General features: G+C 40.6%; 1 protein-coding gene across 3 annotated transcripts in view; it reads left to right on the forward strand.

The window, feature by feature from the left end:
• The first annotated feature begins 1,393 nt into the window (after positions 1–1,393).
• The window catches only part of CPVL (carboxypeptidase vitellogenic like), a 93,215-nt gene continuing 71,271 nt past the window's right edge, over positions 1,394–23,337 (forward strand). The window contains exons 1-5 of one of the 3 annotated variants that reach the window (XM_061586047.1): positions 1,596–1,876; positions 6,716–6,800; positions 14,942–15,150; positions 16,344–16,462; positions 22,795–22,909. In XM_061586047.1, coding sequence (XP_061442031.1) covers positions 14,958–15,150; positions 16,344–16,462; positions 22,795–22,909 — 427 coding nt within the window. In that variant the 5' untranslated portion in view covers positions 1,596–1,876; positions 6,716–6,800; positions 14,942–14,957. Of the gene's footprint in view, positions 1,489–1,595; positions 1,877–6,715; positions 6,801–14,941; positions 15,151–16,343; positions 16,463–22,794; positions 22,910–23,337 lie in introns of those variants that run through there. The other 2 variants (XM_061586048.1, XM_061586046.1) reach the window with 2 other exon arrangements.

Raw genomic sequence — 23,337 nt, forward strand, 5'->3', positions numbered from 1 at the left:
TGCTTCCCTGGTGGATTCACTATAGCTGCCCAATTTCCCTGCTTTTTAAAAGTTTGATAGAAATATCAAATTAATAGAAATACCAACTTATGTTGGTACTAAATATGTACTCATCTAATCACCCCAAGATGGCATTGGGGGCATCAGTCCCTCAGGAAAACCTCTGCCACTGTCTTGGTTGATGGCAGGCATGTTTTGATGTTTTGTTTTAATGTTTTTAAAGATGTTTTGTTTTAATATATTTTCAAGTCTGTTTTTAAGATGTTTTATAGTGTTTTTAGTGTTTTGTTTGCCGCCCTGGGCTCCTTCTGGGAGGAAGGGTGGGATATACATTAAATAATAAATAAATAATAAGATGGCAGTGGGGATGTCATCCCCTTAGGGGAGTCCCCACCACCATCTTGGTAGATGGTAGGCATGCGCACACAGCGTACATGTCATTCACAGGGACAGGAGAGGTAGGTGGGGCGTGCATGTGGGCTTATTCAAGTCTGCACTGACTGTATTGGGGGGGATGCCTGGGAGCTCCCTCTCCGTGATCCATGGCAAGGTTGGGAGCCAACACTGCTGCGGATTACAGAAAGGAGCACTATCCTTCCACCCTAAGGAGAGGTCCTACAGGGGCCTCTCTGGGCTGCAGGGGCCCTCAGCCAGGGCCCAACCTGGTTGCTCTCTGGCAGCGGCCCTGCTCCCAGATTAATGGGGATAGGATTGTTTCCTTTGGTAAACAATACCAATTTATTTTGAAATTCTGGATATCTCTATATTCTGAAGATAGAGCTGTAATTTTTTAAATTTAAAATCAAATTTAAAAAAAATAAAGAAAAGAAATAAGACCTATGGCATACTTTTATTTTAAAAAACCTAAATAATTCTAAATAATTTGGAAATATCATAGAGAAATACAATAAGAAATATTTTGAAGCAAGAAATTTAAAAATAAGTTTAATCACTGAATTGTGCTCTCACCACCAGCCCTCTGTGGATCTGACTTTTACTGTAATCCAATAGAAAATTTTCTGTTCTGCCTTTCCACACAGCTTGAGGCGGCTTAAATTTTTTTAAAAGAGCTACTTTCTTTTTCCTGCGAAAAATTATTTCAGCTGACTTAAAATTTAGTGCACTTTTGGACATCTGCGACACACACCAAGCCAATATCACGCAATCTACGGCGTTTTGATGTCCTGTTTCTTTAAGAACAGAAAGGAGGAGGTGAGTGAGGTTGTCAGCTGACAAAGAAGGGGCTGTTAATGCTCTAATCTAGGACGAAAATAGGCTGTCTCCCATTACGCTCCTCCCTCCCTCCAGCGCGATTCCAAGTGTGCTTACTCAGAAGTAAATCTGAGTCCCGTAGGATTTATTCCTTAGTAAATATGCTTAGGCATAGACGTTTTAATAGCTAGCATGTAGCACAATGTTAGTTCAAGTCCTGGCTTTCCGTTTCCTACTCCGGCGCAGCCCGATCCTGTTATGCCCGTCTAAAGGGAAGTGAGTCCATTGCATAGAAAAGGAGGCTCACACCCAGTTAAGCGTGGGAAGCATTGCCGCCTTAAACTCCGAAGCAAAATGAAACTATAAAAAGCGTGTTACGCTGGTTGCTTTTGTGAGGGGTGGGGGAAATCCACAAATGTACAAGGATCCGGGGAAATTATGCAAGAGAATGTTAGGGATCAATCGAAGGCGGCTTCGCTTGCACAATGGGTACACACTATGACCAAAGGGTGGGGGTTTTCCTTTTCCCGCCCTCCCCAGGCACTGTGATTGGCGGATGGTTGCATTTACCGCTAGGCTTCTACAATGTCCTCTTGCCGGTGGTGTTAGCAGATGATCTGAAGCTAGCGAGTGAGGCCGGGAAATTGGTATATTGTATTAACAGGTAGGCGAGCATTATAGATGCGCTTAAGATGGAATATGGAATAGGATGGCGCCGGGGAGGGGGTTTCCTCCTTTTGATAGGTTCTAACAGCTCGAATCGAGGGGTGTTGTTGTTTGGAGGGGGCCCATAATTTCAACTATGTCCCCCGGCAGGCCCGTTATTGTAGAATGAGGAATGAAGCACAAGGTCTCCTCCGCACGGTTGTTAGAAATCTGGTGCTGAAATATGAAGCACAGCAGTGGTTAATTTCTTAAAAGAGAGGTGCCAGGGGCTGCCCATAACTTGAAGCCATACCTTCTGACTGAGAAGCCTTTCTCCCAAAATGCAGCATTGTGTGTGCATGCGCCCATAGGTGTGAGAAACTAGCAAGGGAAAATGTCATTTGCAAGTACTGTAGTCAGAGACAGGCTCTCTCATTCCATATGACAATGCGTGTTCCAGTATTCTGAGTCCAGTATTTGGGATGAGGCCTGGATCAAATTAAAAAGGTAATCTTAAACATGTTTACTCAAAAGTAAGTCCAGTTGAGTGCAGTTGAACCTCCTCAGTGAATGCACTTCAGATTGCAACCTTTTAGAATGGGGTGAGATTCACAAATGGGGACTGAAATTGCTAACTTCCTCTAAATTTGCAGCTGTGATTTGATAAATAATAGAACTTGTGATAGGAAAGGAGTCTTTTCAAAAGTTGGGGAAGGCTTTTTTGCACAGCTGATTTATTACACAATAAGTGCCCGTTTAAATGCTTCATTCATTGAGACAGCTTTCTGGCTTCACATTATGTATGCTGTGGACATGCCAGACTATATTTTTATTTATTATTTTATTTATTAAATTTACATTCCACCCTTCCTCCCAATAGGAGCCCAGGGTGGCAAACAAAAACTAAAAACACTCTAAAATATCTTAAAACCAGACTTTAAAATATATCAAAGCAAGACATTTTTAACAAGGCTTTAAAAACATCTTAAAAAGTTATTCCAACATAAACGCAGACTGAGATAAGGTCTGTTGTACTTAAAAGGCTTGTTGAAAGAGGAAGGTCTTCAGTAGGTGCCAAAAAGATAACAGATGGTGCCTGTCTAATATTTAAGGGGAGGGAATTCCAAAGGGTAGGTGCCACTACATTAAAGGTCCGTTTCCTATGTTATGCAAAACAGACCTCCTGATAAGATGATATTTGCAGGAGGCCCTCACCTGCAAAGTGTAGTGATTGACTGGGTATATAAGGGGTAAGATGATCTTTCAGGTATCGTGGTCCGAAGCTGTATAGGGCTTTGTACACCAAAACTTGTACCTTGAACTTGGCCTGGTAGCTAATAGGCAGCCAGTGCAATTCTTTCAGCAGCTGGGTGACGTTGGTGAAATCCTGCCCCATTGAGCAGTTGTGCCACTACATTTTGCACCAGCTGCAGCTTCTGGACTAATCCACATAGAATGCATTACAGACTTTCTGAACTAACCAGAAGCACAGTACTTTGTTTTGGGGAATGCTAAAGAATGACAGGTTTTACTTTTCTAGATCAATAGTGAGGAACCTGAAGCCCCAGCCTTGCAACTCCTTGGACACGTGAGGCAGGCTTTTTAAAAATGGGCAGCCAGATCCAATATGGGCAGTCAATGGAAAAAAATGGGCAGTTCAAAAATAACATTTGGGTAGCTCAGAAACTCAAGCCATACAGAAGTTGTATTGTGGTGGGCGATGTAAAAAGTAACTGATAATGTGAAAATAAATTTAGTCAAGGCTCTCCTAAAACTCCAGACCCTGATCAAGCATACCTATTTCTCACCTCCCCCCCACAAGCCAGAGACACTTCTCAGAGTCTCTGCTACTATCATCATCATTGGGTTGTTTTTATATTGTTTTTTGACCTGGGCCCCCCCAGGTTAAGGCATTTGTATGTGGTCCTGCAGCTTTATCAGGGAGTCTACAGATAAAAGGAAAGTACTGTGGAGAATTTGGGGAAAGAACAAGAAGTACTCAACAACCCGCTGTCAAGAGTTTGCACGACATTTTGCGGGTAAAGTCGCTCAGATTCGCTCCTACTTAGACGCTAGGATTAATACAGTCTCAGAGGATGTAACTTTGGCGCCTGCCTGTCCAATATTGATGGATTCTTTTCAATTTGTGCAGCCTGGGGATGTGGACAGGATCTTTGGAGAGGTGAGAGCCACCACATGTCTGCTGGACCCTTGCCTTTCCTGGCTTATAAAAAAGGCCAGAGAGGGACTGGCTGAGTGGGTGAAAGGAGTGGTCAACGCCTCCTTACAACAAGGCAGAATTCCAAGGTGCCTAAAGGAGGCAGTTGTGAGACCTTTATTGAAAAAACCCTCCCTGGACCCCTTAAACATGGATAACTACCGGCCAGTGTCCAATATTCCATTCTTGGGTAAGGTAATAGAGTGTGTGGTGGCCTCCCAGCTCCAGAGATTCCTGGATGAAACGGAGTATCTAGAGCCATTTCAATCTGGTTTCAAGCCTGGGTATGGGACGGAGACGGCTTTGGTCACCTTGGTGGACGACCTACGCAGAGAACTGGACAGGGGGAGTGTGTCCCTGTTGGTTCTGCTGGACCCCTCAGCGGCTTTCGATACCATCGACCATGGTATCCTCCTGGACCTCCTAGCTGGGATGGGACTTGGGGGCACTGTTTTGCAGTGGCTCCGGTCATTCCTGGAGGGGCAAACCCAGAAGCTGGTATTGGGGAACTCCTGTTCGACTCCTTGGCTGTTGGCCTGTGGAGTCCCTCAGGGTTCAGTTTTGTCCCCTATGTTATTTAACATCTACATGAAACCGCTGGGAGAGGTTGTTCGGGCATTTGGAGTTCGGTGCCACCAGTATGCTGATGACACCCAACTCTATTTCTCCTTCCCACCTTCTTCCAAGGAAGCTGTCTTGGTTTAAACCGGTGTCTGACGTCAGTGGTGGATTGGATGAGGGTGAACAAATTGAGGCTTAATCCAGACAAGACAGAGGTGCTCCTGGTCAGTCGTAAGGCAGATCAGGGAATAGGGATACAGCCTGTGCTGGATGGGGTTATACTCCCCCTGAAGACACAGGTTTGCAGTTTGGGTGTCCTCCTGGACTCAGCTTTAAATTTGGATTCCCAGGTTTCTGCAGTGGCCAGGAGGGCTTTTGCACATTTGAGATTAGTGCGCCAACTGCGCCCATTCCTTGACCCGTCCAATCTGGCCACGGTGACACATGCCTTAGTCACATCCCCTTTAGATTACTGTAATACGCTCTACGTGGGGCTGCCTCTGAAGACTGCTCGGAAACTTCAGCTGGTACAATGTGCTGCAGCCAGAATGTTAACTGGGGCTGATTACAGGGACCATACAACTCCCCTGTTAAAAAAGCTCCACTGGCTGCCAGTTTGTTTCCGGACACAATTCAAAGTGCTGGTGCTGACCTATAAAGCCCTACATGGCTTGGGTCCAGGCTATTTGTCAGACTGCATCGCCCTCTATGTGCCTGCCTGGGCCCTGAGATCCTCAGGAGAGGCCCTTCTTTCAATACCTTCATCCACACAAGTACAACTAGTGAGGATACGAGATAGGGCCTTCTCGGTGGCTGCCCCTAGGCTTTGGAATTCCCTCCCTAAGGAGATAAGAATGGCCTCTTCCCTGCAGTTCTTTCATCGACAGGTAAAAATTTTCTTATTTCAGCAAGCCTTTGATTCCGAAGGCGGCTAAGAATAGGCCCAAAAGGAGGTTATATTGTTCTTGCTTGTTTAGTTTTTAACTATTCTGATTTTATGAGTATAGTTTTTAATTATCAGAAACAGTTTAATGCTATTTTAAATTAGAGTTTATTTTTTAATTATATCTGTCTATATTTATTTATTTATGTATGTATTACATGCTTTTAACTTTGGTAGGTTTTAATTGTATCTGTTTTTTATCTGGAAGCCGCCGTGAGTTCCAATTTGAAAAAACGGCTGGGTATAAATAATGTTGATAATAATAATAATAATATAAGTATAAGGTGAGTAAAGTATTGCACGTTAAGTTTCCTCATCCCACTAAGGGGAGTATGAAGTTCTACAGTATGTGTGAATGAGGAAAAGGTAGATAAGTTTGCATTGTGAGACCACTAGAAGAATGGTCTGAAGTGAGTACTGATTGGGTAGCCAAATAGAGTGTGTAAAACAACAACATGATTCTTTAGAGAGTTAACCAATAGTGCTCAGAAGTGGTACCACATATGATGTTAGGGAGAAATAGGAAGTGATGCTAAGGTGGACAGGAAATGTTGACAATGGTACAGTGGTATAGTTTCCTTCCTATTAGTTAAGAGGAAGTAGTGGTGCTGTCTTCCATGGTCAAGGTGGTAATACCAGTTTTAGTTCTTTCATCTGTTGGTGGGTGGGGTGAGGTTTAGACCAAACTCTTCTCTTTGGGCAAAATTGTCCAGAAATTCTGGGTGCAAAGGGGGAAACATTTCATAATTGAAACTAGGAAATGTATCACTAGTAGAGTGGGTAATTAGTTGCCATGTTTGTATGAAGAATAAGAATGCTAAAGAAACACTGGAAGTGGCTGTGAAGTTATTCCGCCGTGGTTCTTATTATTTTTGCTATGACTGTTTTATAACACCCGTGATTGATGTTGCCTTTAGAGCAGCTATGTAGCATTGCTGCAAAACGTACTAAATTTTTGTTCTTTACCTTTTTGACAATGAAAATCCAAGGGTCCATATTAGCCACAAGGGGGAGTGCCATTGACACAGAATCTGCATCAGCTGATATTTACCTTAGTATTGTTTCTCTTGCCTTCTGATGATAATTGGAAAGGTCGTTGTGAGCTGTTAACTCAAGTCATTCTGTCTTTTGGGTAGCCCTTCTGAAATTCTGCTTGATATTTGATATTGGTACTTGATCTGCCTGGAGAAGAAGGAGGAAGTTGGCTTACTCGTCTCACAAGTAAGAATATAGTCCCTCTGGGTCTGTGTTGTTTTTGTAGCTAAGCTGCTGATTAAGCACATTCAGATTTAAACCAAGGATCACTCAGGACATCCTAATATCAAGCTCATATAACGATGTGAATGAATTAATAACATATTTTTGGGTATCTGAAGCAAAGAAGCCATGAGCCTCTGTTGTTAATGACATTTTTGACTGTAGCAGGTAGTAACTGGCATATCTCTTGTATTTTCTCTGTTTTCATAACTTTTTTCCCCCTTGAATGTGAAATATTTCCATATTTGCTTGAAAGACAAGCAAAATGTTGCCAAGCAAAATGTCATCCTAAGCAGTATTGAAATACTGTGATGAAAGCTGACTCCTTTCTTAACTTCCTAATGATTAAATTTACACTCTTCCAGTGTTTCACTGAGATACACTTGACTGACTGGGAGCCTGTCACAGTAAAGCTATACTAGACTTTGTCCAGCATGACAACTGATTGTTTTAGCCTTTTTAACCAAACACAGTTTTGGTTAAATTTGATTTTTTAAATTTATAACCAAATTCCAGGTGTGTATCCCAGTCTTCAGAAACCGACAGTGAAGAATATATTAAAAATATTCTGAGGCTTCAACAAGAGCTGAGAGTATAATGCCTGTCTCAGCAATCAGTCCTATACCCATTTGATCTGGGAGTAGGCCTCATTGAATGCAGTGGGACTCACTTCCAAGTAGACATGTATAGGCTTGCGCTGTAAGAGTGTGAACCAAGAAGAGCCATTCAAACTTCACATCAGAAGCAAACCAACTGTGGCAAGCCACTATTCCTCCATCTCTTTCCATTCCCCTCCCCGCTTAAGAATAATGGTGTACTAATGTATGTGGAACATTTCAAACATTTAAAGATGATTCCACAATCACACATTTCCTCCTCTTCCAAAGACAGCTGAATAGTGTCCTTTAGGTGTAGGGTGGCCAGGTGCAAAAGGAAACCAAACTCCTGCACCCTTTAATTAGTGGTGCTATCAGGGAAGGACTTTGAGGCACATGTTTGGGACCCTACTCAGCAGAATGAGCAGGAGGGCCCCCACCACAGCAGGGACTGGCTTGCCACTTTTCACTTTTTGAAATGAGTAATACATTTTACTATCTAAATGGGACAACACCTCACTAGGTCCTTAAGTTCATCATCTAAAATTCCTGAACTGTGCCACTGCTTTTAATAAGCTTGTATAACAAGCAGTATCTGCTGAAATCCCCTCTTCTGCACAGCTGTTAACGGTGCAGGAGCCCTGCTCCCCATATGACATGGCTAAATAATAATGTGTGCTGCGCTGCCACAGGATTTCAGGACTATGTGACTTTTCCTTCAGTTTAATTTCTCACTGGTTTTTTTGTTTGTTTAGCGCAATCATGCCAAAGGAACAGAGACAAATCCCTTTGCTCCAGCCGTGCCGTCCCCCATCCTTAGTTCAATCGTTCCCCTGCTCCATTGGTTACTAAAGGTGTTGAAGTTTTCTTACAGGCAAACAGGTGGAAGTTTAAAATATCTATCTAGTCCAACAAAGAGGGGATATGACATTTGAGGAAGAAAATGGTGTCTTGGATGCCCTTTCAGGTTGGCTCTTCCCTAGCCCCTATTCAGCAAGGCTGTCATAGCCTGATAACATTGTCTGCCTTTTCTCATCTATTGAGGAAATTCTGTCAGCATTTTATAAATGTGGCTGACTGGTTTTTTATGGGTGGAACAAACGTGTCCCTATGCTTATACTACAATAGACCCCCATCCCACCCTGATCGCTTGCCTCTGAATTCTAAACCTTTGATTAGATATGCTATGGAGAGCTGTCACTGGCACATTCTAATAGATTGCTTAGTAGAAAAAAAGACAATGTAATATCAACATTTTCAGTGTAGGCACAGCTTGCATTGCATATTACATTTATGAACTCGAAGGGGCATTTCCGATGATAGTAATTTCTTCTGCAAGTAATAGTTCTTTCACTTAAGATAAGACAATTCTAACAATAAAATCCCGCAATTAAAGAGACCAGCGAAATCTTACCACGGCGAACTTTACTATGACTATTCTACACATAAAACATTCTCCTTTAATTGGTTGGCGTCACGATACTTGGAACCTCATGAATTGGGCTTAACCATGAATAAACAATGAACTGTTGATTTTTCACCAAAGATAAGCCAAAACGAAATGAAGAAGAATTGCTGCGTGGTATCCCCCTCTTTGATAGAGGGTATTCAAGAGCTAGACTGACAGAGCGGCACTCGACCTTATCCCTTAAAAATCCTTTCCTGGAATATTGCGGGGTGGAAATCAAAACTTAGAATTCCAGGATTTCAGGATTACTTAAACAAATTCGACGTAATCCTTCTCCAGGAAACCTGGAGTGAAGAGATGATTCATCTTAATGGCTTCTCCACTTTTGTTACCCCGGCTCTACCCAAGGTTAAAAAAGGAAGGGCTAGGCAAGGACTGTGTACCTTGGTTTCAACCAAAATGGATGTAAAACATACAGAACTTACCAATTTAGGGATCACACAAACTGGCGTTATGGTAGCTGTATCATATCTAGAATTTAAACTGCCACTAATGCCAATTTTAATTTTTAATGTTTACTTTTCCCCTTCCCTGAATAGAGAGGATATTATGTCAAGTTGGGTAAATTTCGAGTCTATATACGAATATTGGACTCAAAGTTTTCCACAAGCTTACCCAATACTTGCTGGGGATTTTAATGCGAGAACTGCTACTAATTTAATTAATACTTTGCAACCTGGTTTACTTACAAACGTAGACAGAAACCAAATTATATATAAAGCTCGACATTCGAAAGATAAGACAATGAATTTAGCTGGAATTGTTCTCCTTCAATTTCTCGCAAATCACCAATTACATATTTTAAATGGTTCATATGGAGATGACTGGGGAGAATTCACTTTCCATTCCCCTCACGGATTAAGTGTAGTGGATTACATAATTATCCCTCATAAAAAGGATTGCTCAGGGCACCATTTCACAGTTGCTGACCGAATGGACAGTGACCATTTACCCCTTGAATATTCCTTTAATATAGGAGGGAATGTCCATTTATCAATTCAACCTGAGCTACGCGTAAAGTTATCAGCGTCGACTATATATATAAAAGGGCTAACTGGTCTCCTCAGATATTTCAAAAATTTGAACATCTTGTAAAATCCCCCCAGATAAGTCAACTGACATCTACGTTTGACTCTTTAGGAATTTCCCCAGAGGGTTTAGTTATTTATGAGCAATTAGCTAGTCTGATTATTTCAGAGTTATATGCATACGGCCGATCTAGACCTTCTCAACACAGGATCCCAAAGAATAACTGGTTTGATAAGGAATGTAAATTGCAAAAGAAGGCGCTTATGCTAGCCTACCGTAATTATAGACAGAATAACGAAAAAGCTTTACCACCTAATTTTTACAAATTACGTAAAGAGTACAAGAAACTTATAAATAAAAAAAGCAGGACAAAATAAGAAAATCCTGGCAAATGCTTGAAGTAGCGTTTGCTACCCGTAACTCCAAATTATTTTGGCAGATTGTTTCTGGTGCTTTTTCCAATCAACTAGCTAGCAATAACAGCGCCATTACTGCAGAAACATGGGAATCACACTACCGTAAGATGTTAAATACCACAGACATGATAAAGACTCCACTAATCTTAATAGACCCTAGTGTAACACCAGATTGGGTCCTAGTGGAACCTGAAACGGTTATCAAAATAGTAGCGAAGCTAAAAAATGGAAAAGCAGCTGGACCAGACAGGATCGTTCCAGAGCTTCTTAAAAGTGGCATTACCTGGTGGGCACCCAGGCTTGCTACTCTTTTCACAATAATTAACATTGGCAGAATTCCTACCTCTTGGCTTAAAGTTTACATAATCCTAATACACAAGAAAGGACCTAGAGACGATCCAAACAACTATCGACCCGTCAGTTTGTTGTCTGTGGTTGTCAAGGTTTATGCTACCTTTCTGAGTACAATTTTAAAAGCATGGGTTAAATCTAATAAAATTTTAAACCAAGCCCAGATAGGTTTTATATCAGGTCAGTCTGCTGTAGATCACTGTCTTTTGCTGTCACAACTAGTAGCTAAATATATCAAACCAAACCGTGGCAAATTGTATGTCGCGTTCATAGACTTAAAAGCAGCGTTCGACTCTATCTCTCGTGAACGTCTGTGGAACAAATTAGAAACATATCATATCGATAAGAGATTACTATATTTGATAGCAACATTATATCAAAATACCACAGTTCAGATTCGATGTCAGGGACATCTTACTAGTGAAATTCCATCTACACAGGGAGTGAGACAAGGATGTGTCCTAGCCCCAATGCTGTTTAATTTATATCTGGTGGACCTTCCTTCCATCTTGGAGGATATTCAATTCCATGCTCCCAAAATAGCCACAGCAAAGGCCCCAATTCTATTATATGCTGATGACACAGTATTAATATCTCAAACTCGCCTTGGACTTAACAGGTTACTCACGAGATTTAAGACCTACTGTGAGGAAAATACTCTAGAGATAAATTACAACAAGACCAAGGTTATGATATTCTCGAGAAGGAAAGTCAGACACAACTGGAAGATGGGTCATACAAAAATTGAACAGGTTAATTCATATAAATACTTGGGAATTTGGTTCCAGGAGTCGGGTCTTTGGAATTCCCATATACTTTATTTAAAAGCGAAAGCAAACAAAAATTTAGGAGCAACTATACGATTCTTTTTCACTAACGGAGGAAAATGTATCCCGTCTGCTATAAGGCTTATTAAATCTAAAATCATTCCAATGCTGACTTATGGGGCTCCCGTCTGGTTCCCATATTATAAAGGGAAACTGGATGGAATAATACATTCTGCATTGAGATCCTTATTTGGAGTTCCTGGCTGTGTTTCAGGAGCTTCCTTATTGCTAGAAGCTGGGTTGAATTCCTTGTCTTGTTTATTATGGATTCATACTATCTATTTCTGGATTCGCTGTTGTACAGTATTAACTCCTGAATCTTACCTGTCTCGCTTTTTAAAAGATCCTCTTGCAAAAGCAACATGGACAGGGAAGGTAATGGAAAGGCTACTACAGATGGGTCTCCACCCCCCCGAGCTTTTAGAGATGGACTTTAATAAGGCCAGAGTGACGGTTAAACTCAGACTTACTGATATCGATAATCAGACTTTAATAAGTTTGACAAAAGGTCCTTGTTGTCCGAGGGCTCTGGGTATAAATATTGATCCAAATCCAGAAGGGATGAAATACCAATATTGGTTAACGGTCCCCAAGTACAGACGGGCTTTCACGTTAGCCCGCTTTAACGTTTTACCATCTAACTTTTTATCTGGCAGGTTCAAAAAAATTCAGAGTATGAATAGGTATTGTTTTTGTAATGACTCAGAAATTGAGACTATTTCTCATGTATTATTTTCCTGCGAATTATATAAGAAAATCAGAAAAGATCTTCTCTGTCCAATCCTGTCAAAATATCCCGGACGTTCAAATGAAGTATTATTAATAACCTTTTTACAGGGTTATAATGAAAATATTACCCTAACTGTGGCCAAATTTATAAACTTGGCCATTCAGCTAAGGAAGAAATTTTGTGGTCCTTAATTTAGTGAACCATTTATAATTATGGGTTTGCAACCCTATTTTATAAACTATTTTAACTATAGCCTAAACTTACCTTACTGTGTATAGGAGTACTGGAGTTGAGTCAAAGAGACAAATAGACTAAACGTATACAATATACATAAGTAAGTTTTATATTTTGATACATTGTATTTTGGTCTTTGTGTTTGTATCTATGTATTTATGAGTTTAAAAGGTCTATTGACTTCTGAATAAACAATTCATCATCATCACTTAAGATACTTTATTAGTATTTAATCATATCTAGAGAACATAATAGAAAGAGACAGCAACAGGGGCCAGGTAGAGTTAGATTTCCTTCTCAGTGCAGTGTTTTCTGAGTCTTACATATTTATTGATGCAATGCCATTTATGGGCATTGTGCTTTACAGAGTGTAAAAGGAAGAAGTCCCTGCCCACAGGAGCTTACAATTTAAAATTTGATACTGAGGAAGCTGAAAGAAATGGAGACAGGGGGCGACAACTCGTTTATTTCATTTGACATGTATTTAGGCTTGGTTATTGTAGGGCCAGCAAAGCCATTTTTCAACATTGTAGATGTATGAAGTTGGACACACACAAGAATGAAAGGGAAGTTGTTCACAGCATTCATAATTACTGCTAAATAATATGCCTCTTATCCATTGTTACACTGACATAACTACTATTCTCCTTATAAAACTCCCATGAGATTTGTTCTGCTGGGGCAAAAATATTAGTTTATGAGGAACTTGGCCTGGTAAATATTCATTTTCCCTCCAGTCTTTGCTGGGGTTGGTTGTTATCTGAGTTTGTTTCTTAAATGAACCATGGAATCCTAAGATCAATCAAAACTAAACTGTTGACCAGCCATCCGGCAGAATGGTTGTGGTTTAGGACCCATGTAGGAAACAATAGCTAAATAACTAGTCAAGTACAGCCCCTGCTTCTCTGTAACAACTTGGCTCACAGGTGTGCATTATGACAGCACCTGCATGTGTGCAGCAGGTAGAATGGTTTAGTGGCACCCTCCATTTTTGGCAACTAGTCAAGAGGATAAAATTCTAATTGGGCCAATAAAATACTGGCCAGACAGTAATGGTAAAGATGTGGCTCCAGTGTAATACTTGTATTGCCTGTAATGTGGGTAGAAGCCCTTATGTTGTTTTTTACTATTGCTTTCTTCCTGTTGTGAGTTTTCTTCTTTGCGTAAAAAGCACCAATAAGCCTGTCTTGTTACAGGGAGAAACAGAGCATGCCCAACTTTCTTCAGTGATTTTTCTCTGTGAGGCCAGCACTAGGACCTGGGTGGGAGAAGACCCTTCAGAGGCCATCCTGCTCTGAGCTGACATGTGTGACTGACAGTAGAATTGTGTTGTATAGATCTGTAATACTAGAAAATCAATGTAGAACTAGGCCAAAGAAAACTTCAGTCTGCTTTTGCAGCAGAAAGCAGTTCTTTGCTGCATTAACTCGGTGTACACTTGGAATTGCCATTGATTTAACTTTGTTCCCTCTGGCTGCAATTGGGCATACACAGGACGACTGTGAAAAAGTAATGCTGCTTCTATAGCTGTTGATAGAAAACCATTTCTTTTCTGGTTTGGATAGTGCTACTTGTATGGATTTCTCCTTTCAAAGTCCTTTTTAGAAATAACCAGGACATTCTCTGTAATTGCTGGACTTGGTGAGAAGGAAGTGAAACCCTGCAGTTTTCCATGTCATCTACTTGTGGATTTTCCTACCTCAGTGGCTAAGCCCTCTTCAGTCGTTTACCCCTCTCCTGTGCAGTTAGAACTGTGGGAGGGGGGGAATGGGAATGGGAATGAGTGGATAGACCCAGCCTTCTCCGTATCCTTGTCTGTTCTTCTCTATGCATCGACCAATGGGGTCAGACCAAAACCTGGGAATGTGTTAACTGCCCAGTGAGGTGCTTCTAATGGAGGTTATAGTCACTTACCACATGTTTTTCCTATTCCTGTTCTGTTAAAGAGGATGCTCTGTCTTACAATGCAATCCTAACCATGCCTACACAGAAGTAAGTCCTAAGGAATTCAGTGGGCCTTACTCCTAGGTAAGGACAGTTAGGATTGCAGTCTTATGCTGCACACATACCATATATTTAAAGCCCCTGACTTCCCCCAAAGTATCCTAAGAACTGTAGTTTGTTAAGGGTAGTTGGAATTGTAGCTCTGTGAGGGCTAAACTACAGTTCCCAGAATTATTTGAGGGAAACTACTGGCTTTAGATGGGCTTTAGATGTATGGTGTATACGCAGCCTTAGTTATGTTTGTAAAACTGCAACAGTTGTATGTCTTTCTGCTTTTGCAGCTGTCAGAAGAACCGAGAAAGGAAAGTATGTAACTCTGAAGTAGATGTTGCATAATGTTTCAGAGCTACTACTGGAGAGTAGGTGGGATCTGGATGCTTTTTTCATGAAGTTGCTTCGGCCAATTTTTAATTTTGTTTCAAAAGGTGCTTTAATGTCATTTCTTCTAAGGTGACGGAGTGAAAAGATGGACAAGATAACACAGATTTTACTGGCTTTGCTTAGTCTGAGCTTGACCTTGGAACTAGGCAGCACCCACAAGCGGTGGAGTGTGTTCCGAAGCATGTTTAAAAGAATAAAGTATGGCGTGCCTTCAGGAGGAGATCCTGGACAACCGCTGTTTCTAACACCTTATATCGAAAGTGGCAGAACTGAGGAAGGTAAAAGTAAACTTAGGCATTTGTTAATCATGTTTTTTTAGTGTTTCCAGCTTTTCTGCAGTATCTCCTGATTATTTTGTACATAGCAGCAGAATGCAGTAGCTTCTTATCGTATGGCGTAGTTGCAGTTAGCATGCGTATTTTTTTTTTTTAAAAAGTCTTATTACTGGACCTTTGCCTGAACATGGGAAGGGCCGTAGCTCAGCGGTAGAGCATCCGCGGTGTTGGGAACTGGGAGAGCAATGGAGCCCCCATCAGCCACTACTGGCTCCAGCGAAGGAACCACGGGAAGCTCACTTGAAACTCCTGAGTGTTCCTTTGTAGCCACTTTGGTGTCTGCCCCATCGCTTATATCACATATGATGTCAGGCGTGGGGCAAAGGGGCATGGTTTTAAAAAATGACCTGGTGTGCCAACTGGGGAGGTTTGGTGGGCCAACTTTGGCCTGCACACCACCCCTGGTGCAGACGGCACTGAGCTAGATGGACCAAGGCTCTGATTCGGTATAAGGCAGCTTATTCCTTCCCTCTGCAGCACAGTTGGAGTGATCCTGTCTTCGAGACTAGGAACCTTAAGAAAAAATACCCCATTGGTGCTAATAGGGACTTTTTCTAAGGCTCCTAGGGGGCACTCTCTGTTCTAATGGTAGAGGGAATGAAAAGATAGGGTCCCTGTCCTATGTGTTGCCTTCCTGGTAAGAATCTACCTCTATTAAGTGAGAAAAAAGTAGATTTGTAGCTGCATGTTTTATACCTAGCCAATACCTATATGGGACTGTGCTATAAGCACCTATATGGGACTGTGAAGTTGCTAGTTGCATGCTGGCATTCTTGGTGAAAGCTGGGCTTGTCACTCATTTTCTCTTTCCCTAATATATGTCAGAATTACCAACCAACACAAGCACTTTGAAATTGTTAATTACATTGGGAGAAGAAGGTAAATACATAGCTGTCTTCCATACCCTAATTATACTTTGCAAAGTTGCCCAGTATTTTCTCTTTCTGGGTATGTCTTGAAGAAACCGGAGTTAACTACAATAGCATAGGTCTATTTTAAAATTATTTTACTTGTAGCTATAAATAAGAGTCAGATGTCTGTTCCACATCTCTGAACTTTTGGACACTTCTTAAATTACATGCTGTCTTTGTCAGCCCTTCAAGTTTGATTTTTTTTTATTTGGCCTTCTTTCACAGGAAGGCTTTTAAGTCTGGTGGGCGCTCTCCCAGGAGCTAATGTGAAGAGCTATTCAGGCTATCTGACAGTCAACAAGACTCACAACAGCAATCTTTTCTTCTGGTTCTTCCCTGCTCAGGTGAGTCTGTAGTTTTGATATACTGCCATATTAAAGCTTTCACAAGGAACATTCATTTCATTATTGCATTTGGGAGAGGTTGTTGAAATTCTATGCTAGCCCTTCCCAAAGGGGGTTTCATAGACAAGAACCTGAGTGGGTAGAGCTGAATGTTTGTCATGTAGTACCTGCCTATATAAACTTACCAGAAGGCAGCTGCATCTGTGTAGGAGCTTGTTCATATAACATTTGGCTATGTAGGTTAGCATTAACCACAGAACTGTAACCTTATAGCCAGTTACAAATGTGTGATATGTGCATCATCTTGTGATTAAGCACTAAAGATTATTGGTTCACTATGTGGAGTTTATAAGCAACCAACTATGATGATCATGGGTAGGGGTATTGGGAGCTGTATGAAAAAAAACCTTAGATACATAGCTGGATGGCTCATTTGTGGGAATAACGTGTTCAGAACACATCTTGGGCCAGTGAGCAGGAAACCCCTGTGTCTCCCATTAAAGTGAATTGAGATAGAGAGTACATTGTTTAGTGAAGCCATAGCAGATAGGAACCCAAGTTTATCAAATCCAGATCAAACAACCTATTCACATTTGCTTTGAAATGTTGCCTGTAATTGAATGGTCTTATCAGCAAGCCTATTCTTTCCTCTTTTTAAACATAATGCTTGCCACTTCGATAGTTTTCCTAGCAAATATCTAACTTTAAATAAAATAAAAAGTCAGCTTTCAAATTCTGGACGTCCTTTCTGTTCCCAATACTAATGATCTAGTTTTTTTCCTTTTTTAATTAGAATACATAGGAGAATATTTTTTTCTGTTGTATAACTAGAATTTTAAATTTAATTATTTAATTTTTTTAAAAAACTATCCAGCTTTTCATCGTCTTGATCTCAAAGAGGCTTACAACAATAAACAACCCTGCTTGTATAATGTTGTGGGAGGTTCACTTACTGAAACAGCTGCATATTTTGTCAATACCAAATGCACAATGTCCAAAATGTAGAACATAAAGTAAATCTCAAAAAATACAAATCTCAGAAATTTAAAACGACGAGTGTCAATTATTATGTTTTTAAAGCATTCATGGTGGAAAGGCTTCCTGAAATCAGGTGTCTGAAACTCAGCAGGGATGGTACCTGTCTGACTTCTAATCAGAGGAAGTTCAACAGAGCTAAGTCCACAACACTGAAAGCATCACTTCTTATTGGCATGAATCACATTTCTGCTCCATAGCAAATTTCTAATAGTTCTCCCTAGATGAACTCAGTGATTGACTTGGGACATATGGAGTAAGGAAGTTCTTGAGGTAGCCTGGGCCTAAGTTAATCAGGGCTTTGTACACTAATAGATGAATCTTGAACCTGGCCCAGTAGCAGACAGGAAACTTGTGCAGGCCTTTTAATACAGGTGTCATAGATAAGCAGTAATCTGTTCCTGTCACCAGTCTACCCACAGTGTTCTGTACTGGCTGAAGCTTCTGGACCATACACAAGGGCACTCCCACATTGAGCACATTGCAGTAATCCAGACTTGAGATTGCCAACGCATGGACTACAGTGGTCAAGTTATCCGTACCCAAGAACATCCATAGCTGATGTACCAGCTGAAGCAGATAAAAGGCATTCCTAGCCATAGAGGCCTCCTGTCCCTCAAGTGACAGTGATGGTTCAAGGCGTACCCCCAAACTATGTACCTGCTCCTTCAGAGGAAGGACAACCTCAAAACCCCTGTTGACCACTTCCAGTGGCTTCACATACAGTAGATGTCAAATAGCAATGGGAACAAAATGGTGCCCTGTGGGACCCCATAACATAACTGTCATAGGGCTTAGGAGCAGTCTCCCAATGCTGTTCTCTGGACATGACCTTGCAAGTAGGAATGGAGCCACTGTAGCATAGTGCCCCCAATACTCATCCTAAAGTGCCGATCCAGCAGAACAGCATGGTCAGTGGTATCAAAAGCTGCCAAGAGATCAAGTAAGAGAAGCAAGGCCATACTCACCCTCTCTCTCTATCACTGGAGCAATAAATTGTCATATTGTCACATTTATGCATTAAGATAATTCCAGGGCCATGGCTGCCACAAGGGGCCTTGAATCCTTTTGATGTGATCAAGGGCTCCTTTTTGTTAAGTTACTGTGGGGTATTATGAGTGTTTCTTTCCCCAAATATTATTTATTGTTATTTATTAAATTTATATCCCACCTTTCCTCTTAGAAGGAGCCCAGGGCAAACAAAAACACTAAAAAACTCTAAAACATCTTAAAAACAACAGACTTTGAAATTTATTAAAAACAAAATATCTTTTAAAACAAAACATGTTATTGGACTTTAGCTTCCCAAGATAAAAGCCATGTTAACTAGTCAGTTGAAAGTCTAGAAATGCCAATTTCAGTGTCAGAGGAGCCTGTTACCAGTAGCAAAGTGTGAACGTGGAAAGCTACAAAGAGAGCTGCAAGACTTACCTGGCACAGGAGAAAAGGAAAGAGAAGGAAAACTAAGGAAGGAACATTCCTAGTACAATTACTGGCATCGGCAAATGTGATGACAAATGATATAATGAACATCACAATACTTCTGGGAACTTTTTCTTAAGAGTAACCATTTTCCATCCGCAAAGGTAGAGTTTAATTTAGCGTGCTGTCAAATGGCACACTTACAGCAGAGATGTGCTATGACTGGATTTACTAGGCGTCTTTTAGAGTTGGGCTTACAGCCCTTTATAGCTATTGGTTGAAGTGTCTTAGATAGAGATGAGAGTCAGTATTGTGCCTGCTGACTGGCTAGAATGCTTTTTAATCTTTTCCCACACAATGCTTCTATGAGTTCTGTTTTTTCTTCTGACCTCTTCCATTTTCCCTTCACCCAGGCTGTTGGAGACCATTGCTTACCCTGAGCAAGGGGTCCTTCTAACCCAAGGGTTGTCAAATTTTTTGGACTAGTTTGACACATTTTGAATTTTGAGAAAGTGCTGAGGCATCAGTCACAAATAACTGCAATGGGGGACATGACATAACACAATATGGCTGCCATGCAAGTGTGACATGATACAAAATTAGAGAAAGCACAGTAATTGCCATATCTCCCCTCTCCTGGACAACCTCACGTTTACCAAGGAAGTCAGCCACACTTGCTCATGCACAAACACACATACAGACTATAGGCACATGTCTCTCTCTCACTGACTCTCTCTCTCTCTGTCACACATACACACCTCTCCCTCCCTGTATGCTCTAGTGCCTCTCTTTGTTTCTCACAGACCACACATACACACAGACCACATATTCTTACATACTGCCCTCCCTCCCGCCTCTCTGTCACACAGGCCAGGTTCACATGGGAGCTAAAATCCATATGAAGCTTTTCCCTTTGCGATAGAGTTCCACGGTTCACACACGTCCGTCCTCCCTACCTTCCAATTTGCTGTGTTGTTCACACACCTTCGCCTTTATTAGTATTGCTGTTTCCTTGTGGCCCCACCCCCCAATTTAAATGTTAACTCACTCCGGAAAATCCCCATTGCTAATCGAGAAGGGGTGAGTTTTTCTATCAATCTCATGCTAAGCCGGGAGACAGTGGGGGGTGCAACTGACACCAAATTACTTTTTTCTGTTGTCAGTTTCATTTTCTCTAGACAAAGCCCTTTTTTGTGAATAAGGAATGAAATGTTTATAGTGTACAGTGTGTATATTTTTGTGTTTGTATGTGTGTGTGCGCACACAACCTCTTTGTGAATGAGACCTTAGTTGCAACAGGGCTTCTGCAGGAGCTTTCCTCGGGCGGCTGGAAAGTGTTAGATGGGGGGGTTGAGTTGACCCCTCTCTCCTTCCCCTCCAGAAAACCAAGCAGGGCTGCCCTGGCACATCCCACAGCAAGTCCTGCTGTCTGGGCTGCATCTCTTCCCTCCTCCTCGGGCTTTCACGCTGGCTGTAGGGAAGGCAGCCTTCAAAATATTTTACAGGAATCGACCTGAAACAAAATCCTACTGGCTTTTTCCAAATAGATTTTAGCCTACAATATAAAACTGTGAAATCTCAAAACAATATGCTTAAGTTCACATGATGTTGAGAGCTTATGCTAATAATACCCGTTTGTTTTATATTTTTAAAGTATGGATGTAATTTATATATGGTCCACCAACCACAAATTATTTTTAAAAGTGTTTGTTAGCATGATGCAAATTATGAAGACTCTTGGGGAAAGAGGAAAAAATGGCTTTGCGTTAGGATATCAGCACTGTTTTCAAGTCAAGGATGTACTATTCTGTTAGAAACGCAATATCATTAAACCCAGATGCTATGAACATTTGTTTCTGTGTTTAATATTTCTGCTGTATTCTTGGGCTTATTACTTAAATAATATAGTCCATCTTATACAGCTTATGCCAAAGAGGAAAAAGAGTTGGCAGCAGGAAATGTATTATTTAGAGAAAACCCTGAGCAGTTTTCCACAACTGATTTTGCTAGCAAATGTCATTCATCAGCACCAATAAAGAAATAAAATTGCAGAAAAAATGGCTATGGTGATGAAAAGGAAGTGAAGCACAAGCATTTTAAATTGATTAAACTTTCATTCAAAATAAGATGTGCAGAAGTCCTTGCAGTGGGCAAGAATGCTGTGACTACTCTAGAGTAGTCTTTATCCTGCTGTGTAGGGGTGGGATCCATTGGCCAGTGCCAATCTGAAAGCATTCCATTGACCTATCAGGCCAGTATCAATTCAAGTTCATTCCTTGTGTGCTAGCTGCTGCTTTTCCATTTTTCCCCTTCTCAAAATATAGATATCAATTTTTAAAAGGAAACATTGATGTTTTGAAAGGAGGTATCCATAAATGAAAGGAAATATTGATAAAATTATAGTTCTTAATAGCAATATTTTAGAGGCAGATTTTTTTTGGGGGGGAAAGCTTTTTTAAAAATAGCTGTGGAAAATTGCTACATAAAAATCTGATCCGCCATGATAGAGAATAAGTGAAAATTCAGCGCCAAATCCAAATTGGGTGAAATTCCAGCACATACCTACCATGCCATGCTCATTTTTTATGAGCATGGAGTTCTATCTTTTTTATGGCAGGGTATCCAATGTTGGGATTTCCTCCACCTCCACATAATTGCAATGTGGCCTGGCTTGCTATGCCATATAATTACATTATGGACCAGTAAACTATGGCTTAGGAAGAACTAGCAAGTTCTCAGGTATCCAGAAGAAAAACTGTGGTCACTTTGCTCCTTCCCAAGACCTGCTGCTGCCATGCTACCCAGAACTAAGCCATGATTTGGCTTCGCATTACATATGAACCCAGGCTTGTAGTTTGTTTTGCTCCCAACAAACCACTAAAGTTTGTTTTTGGTTTACCACACATGGTTCATGTAGGGTAAAAAGACTCTGTTCATGCATAACACTAACCATGTTCATGGCTTGGCTTAATTGTATTTTTATTTATTATTACATTTATATCCCGCTCTTCATTCTAAAAGGAGCCCAGGGTGGCAAACAAAAATATTAAAACACTTTAAAATGTCTTAAAAACAAAAGATTTTTAATATGTTTTAAACAAAACCTCTTTAAAAACATCTTTAAAAAAGCTTTAAAACCATTTAAAAAAGTATTTCCAACGCAGACAAGGATAAGGTCTCTTATCTCTTAGATAGGCTTCTTGAAAGAGGAAGGTCTTTACTAGGCACCAAAAAGGTAACAGAGATGGCGTCTGTCTAATATTTAAGGGGAAGAAATTCTAAAGGGTCAGTGCCACAACACTAAAGGTCCACTTCCTATGTTGTGCAGAATGGACCTCCTGATAAGATGGTGTCTGCAGGAGGCCCTCACCTGCAGAGCTCAGTGATCGACTGGGTATATAAGGGGTAAGACAATCTTTCAGGTATCCTGGTCCCAAACAGCATAGGGCTTTGTACACCAAAACTGGAACCTTGAACATGACTCCTAATGTTATGTGCAGATGAGGCCCGTGTGCATACATTGATCCTAATTGCTTCCCTCTAGTCCCTCTGTTTAAAGTCTGAAACTTTGTTTTATTATTTTGACAATTTATATACCCGCTTAATTACAGTCATCTCTTAGTGGTATACAGGAGATTCAGTACAATGAGTAATACATGGTAATTCAATACAATGACTTTTCACTGTACATGAAAGACATTATGACTGTACATGTACGGTTGCTAAGCATGTGTCCACCAAGAGTATTGAAAGGCCTTGTGTTAGCTGTTGTAAAGAAAGTGGTGGCACTTATTTCTTATATATTGAAATAAATCAGGCATCCTTTCAATTTGTGTAGGAACAGCTTCAGTTTTATTGTCCTTCTGGTTCTGCAGGTACAGCCAGAGGATGCTGCTGTCCTACTTTGGCTACAAGGTGGACCTGGAGGATCATCCATGTTTGGCCTTTTTGTTGAACATGGACCATATGTTGTCCACAAGAATCTCACATGCAAGTATTTTTTTTCATTTCCCTGGAAATTATATGTTTGAAAATTAAATTAAATGTTTGAAAATGTTAACCTATTCCTTTATGGGTGTGGAATGTATATTTGTACTCTGTTGGATGCTAAGGAAATTTGAAAAATTATGCTTGATGTTCTTTATGTAAATAGCATGACATTTAAGTAACTTTTTAAATTAAAAAAATAATCGCCCCAAGTGAAAATGCATTTGAAATATATTTCCTATATGTCTAATGGCTAGGTATAGTGTTATAATGTTAGCGCTTTGACTTAAAAAGGATATAGAAATATATTTTAATAAATAACATTTGCTGTTAGGTGACATTTATGTAATGTGAGAATGTGCAGTTCTTCCAAGCTTATCTGGGCAAGAAAATGGATAATAAAGTGATAGTGATTCCCAGTATTGCCAAGG

The sequence above is a fragment of the Rhineura floridana genome, chromosome 10 (genome assembly GCF_030035675.1).
Source record: "Rhineura floridana isolate rRhiFlo1 chromosome 10, rRhiFlo1.hap2, whole genome shotgun sequence".
NCBI lineage: Eukaryota > Metazoa > Chordata > Lepidosauria > Squamata > Rhineuridae > Rhineura > Rhineura floridana.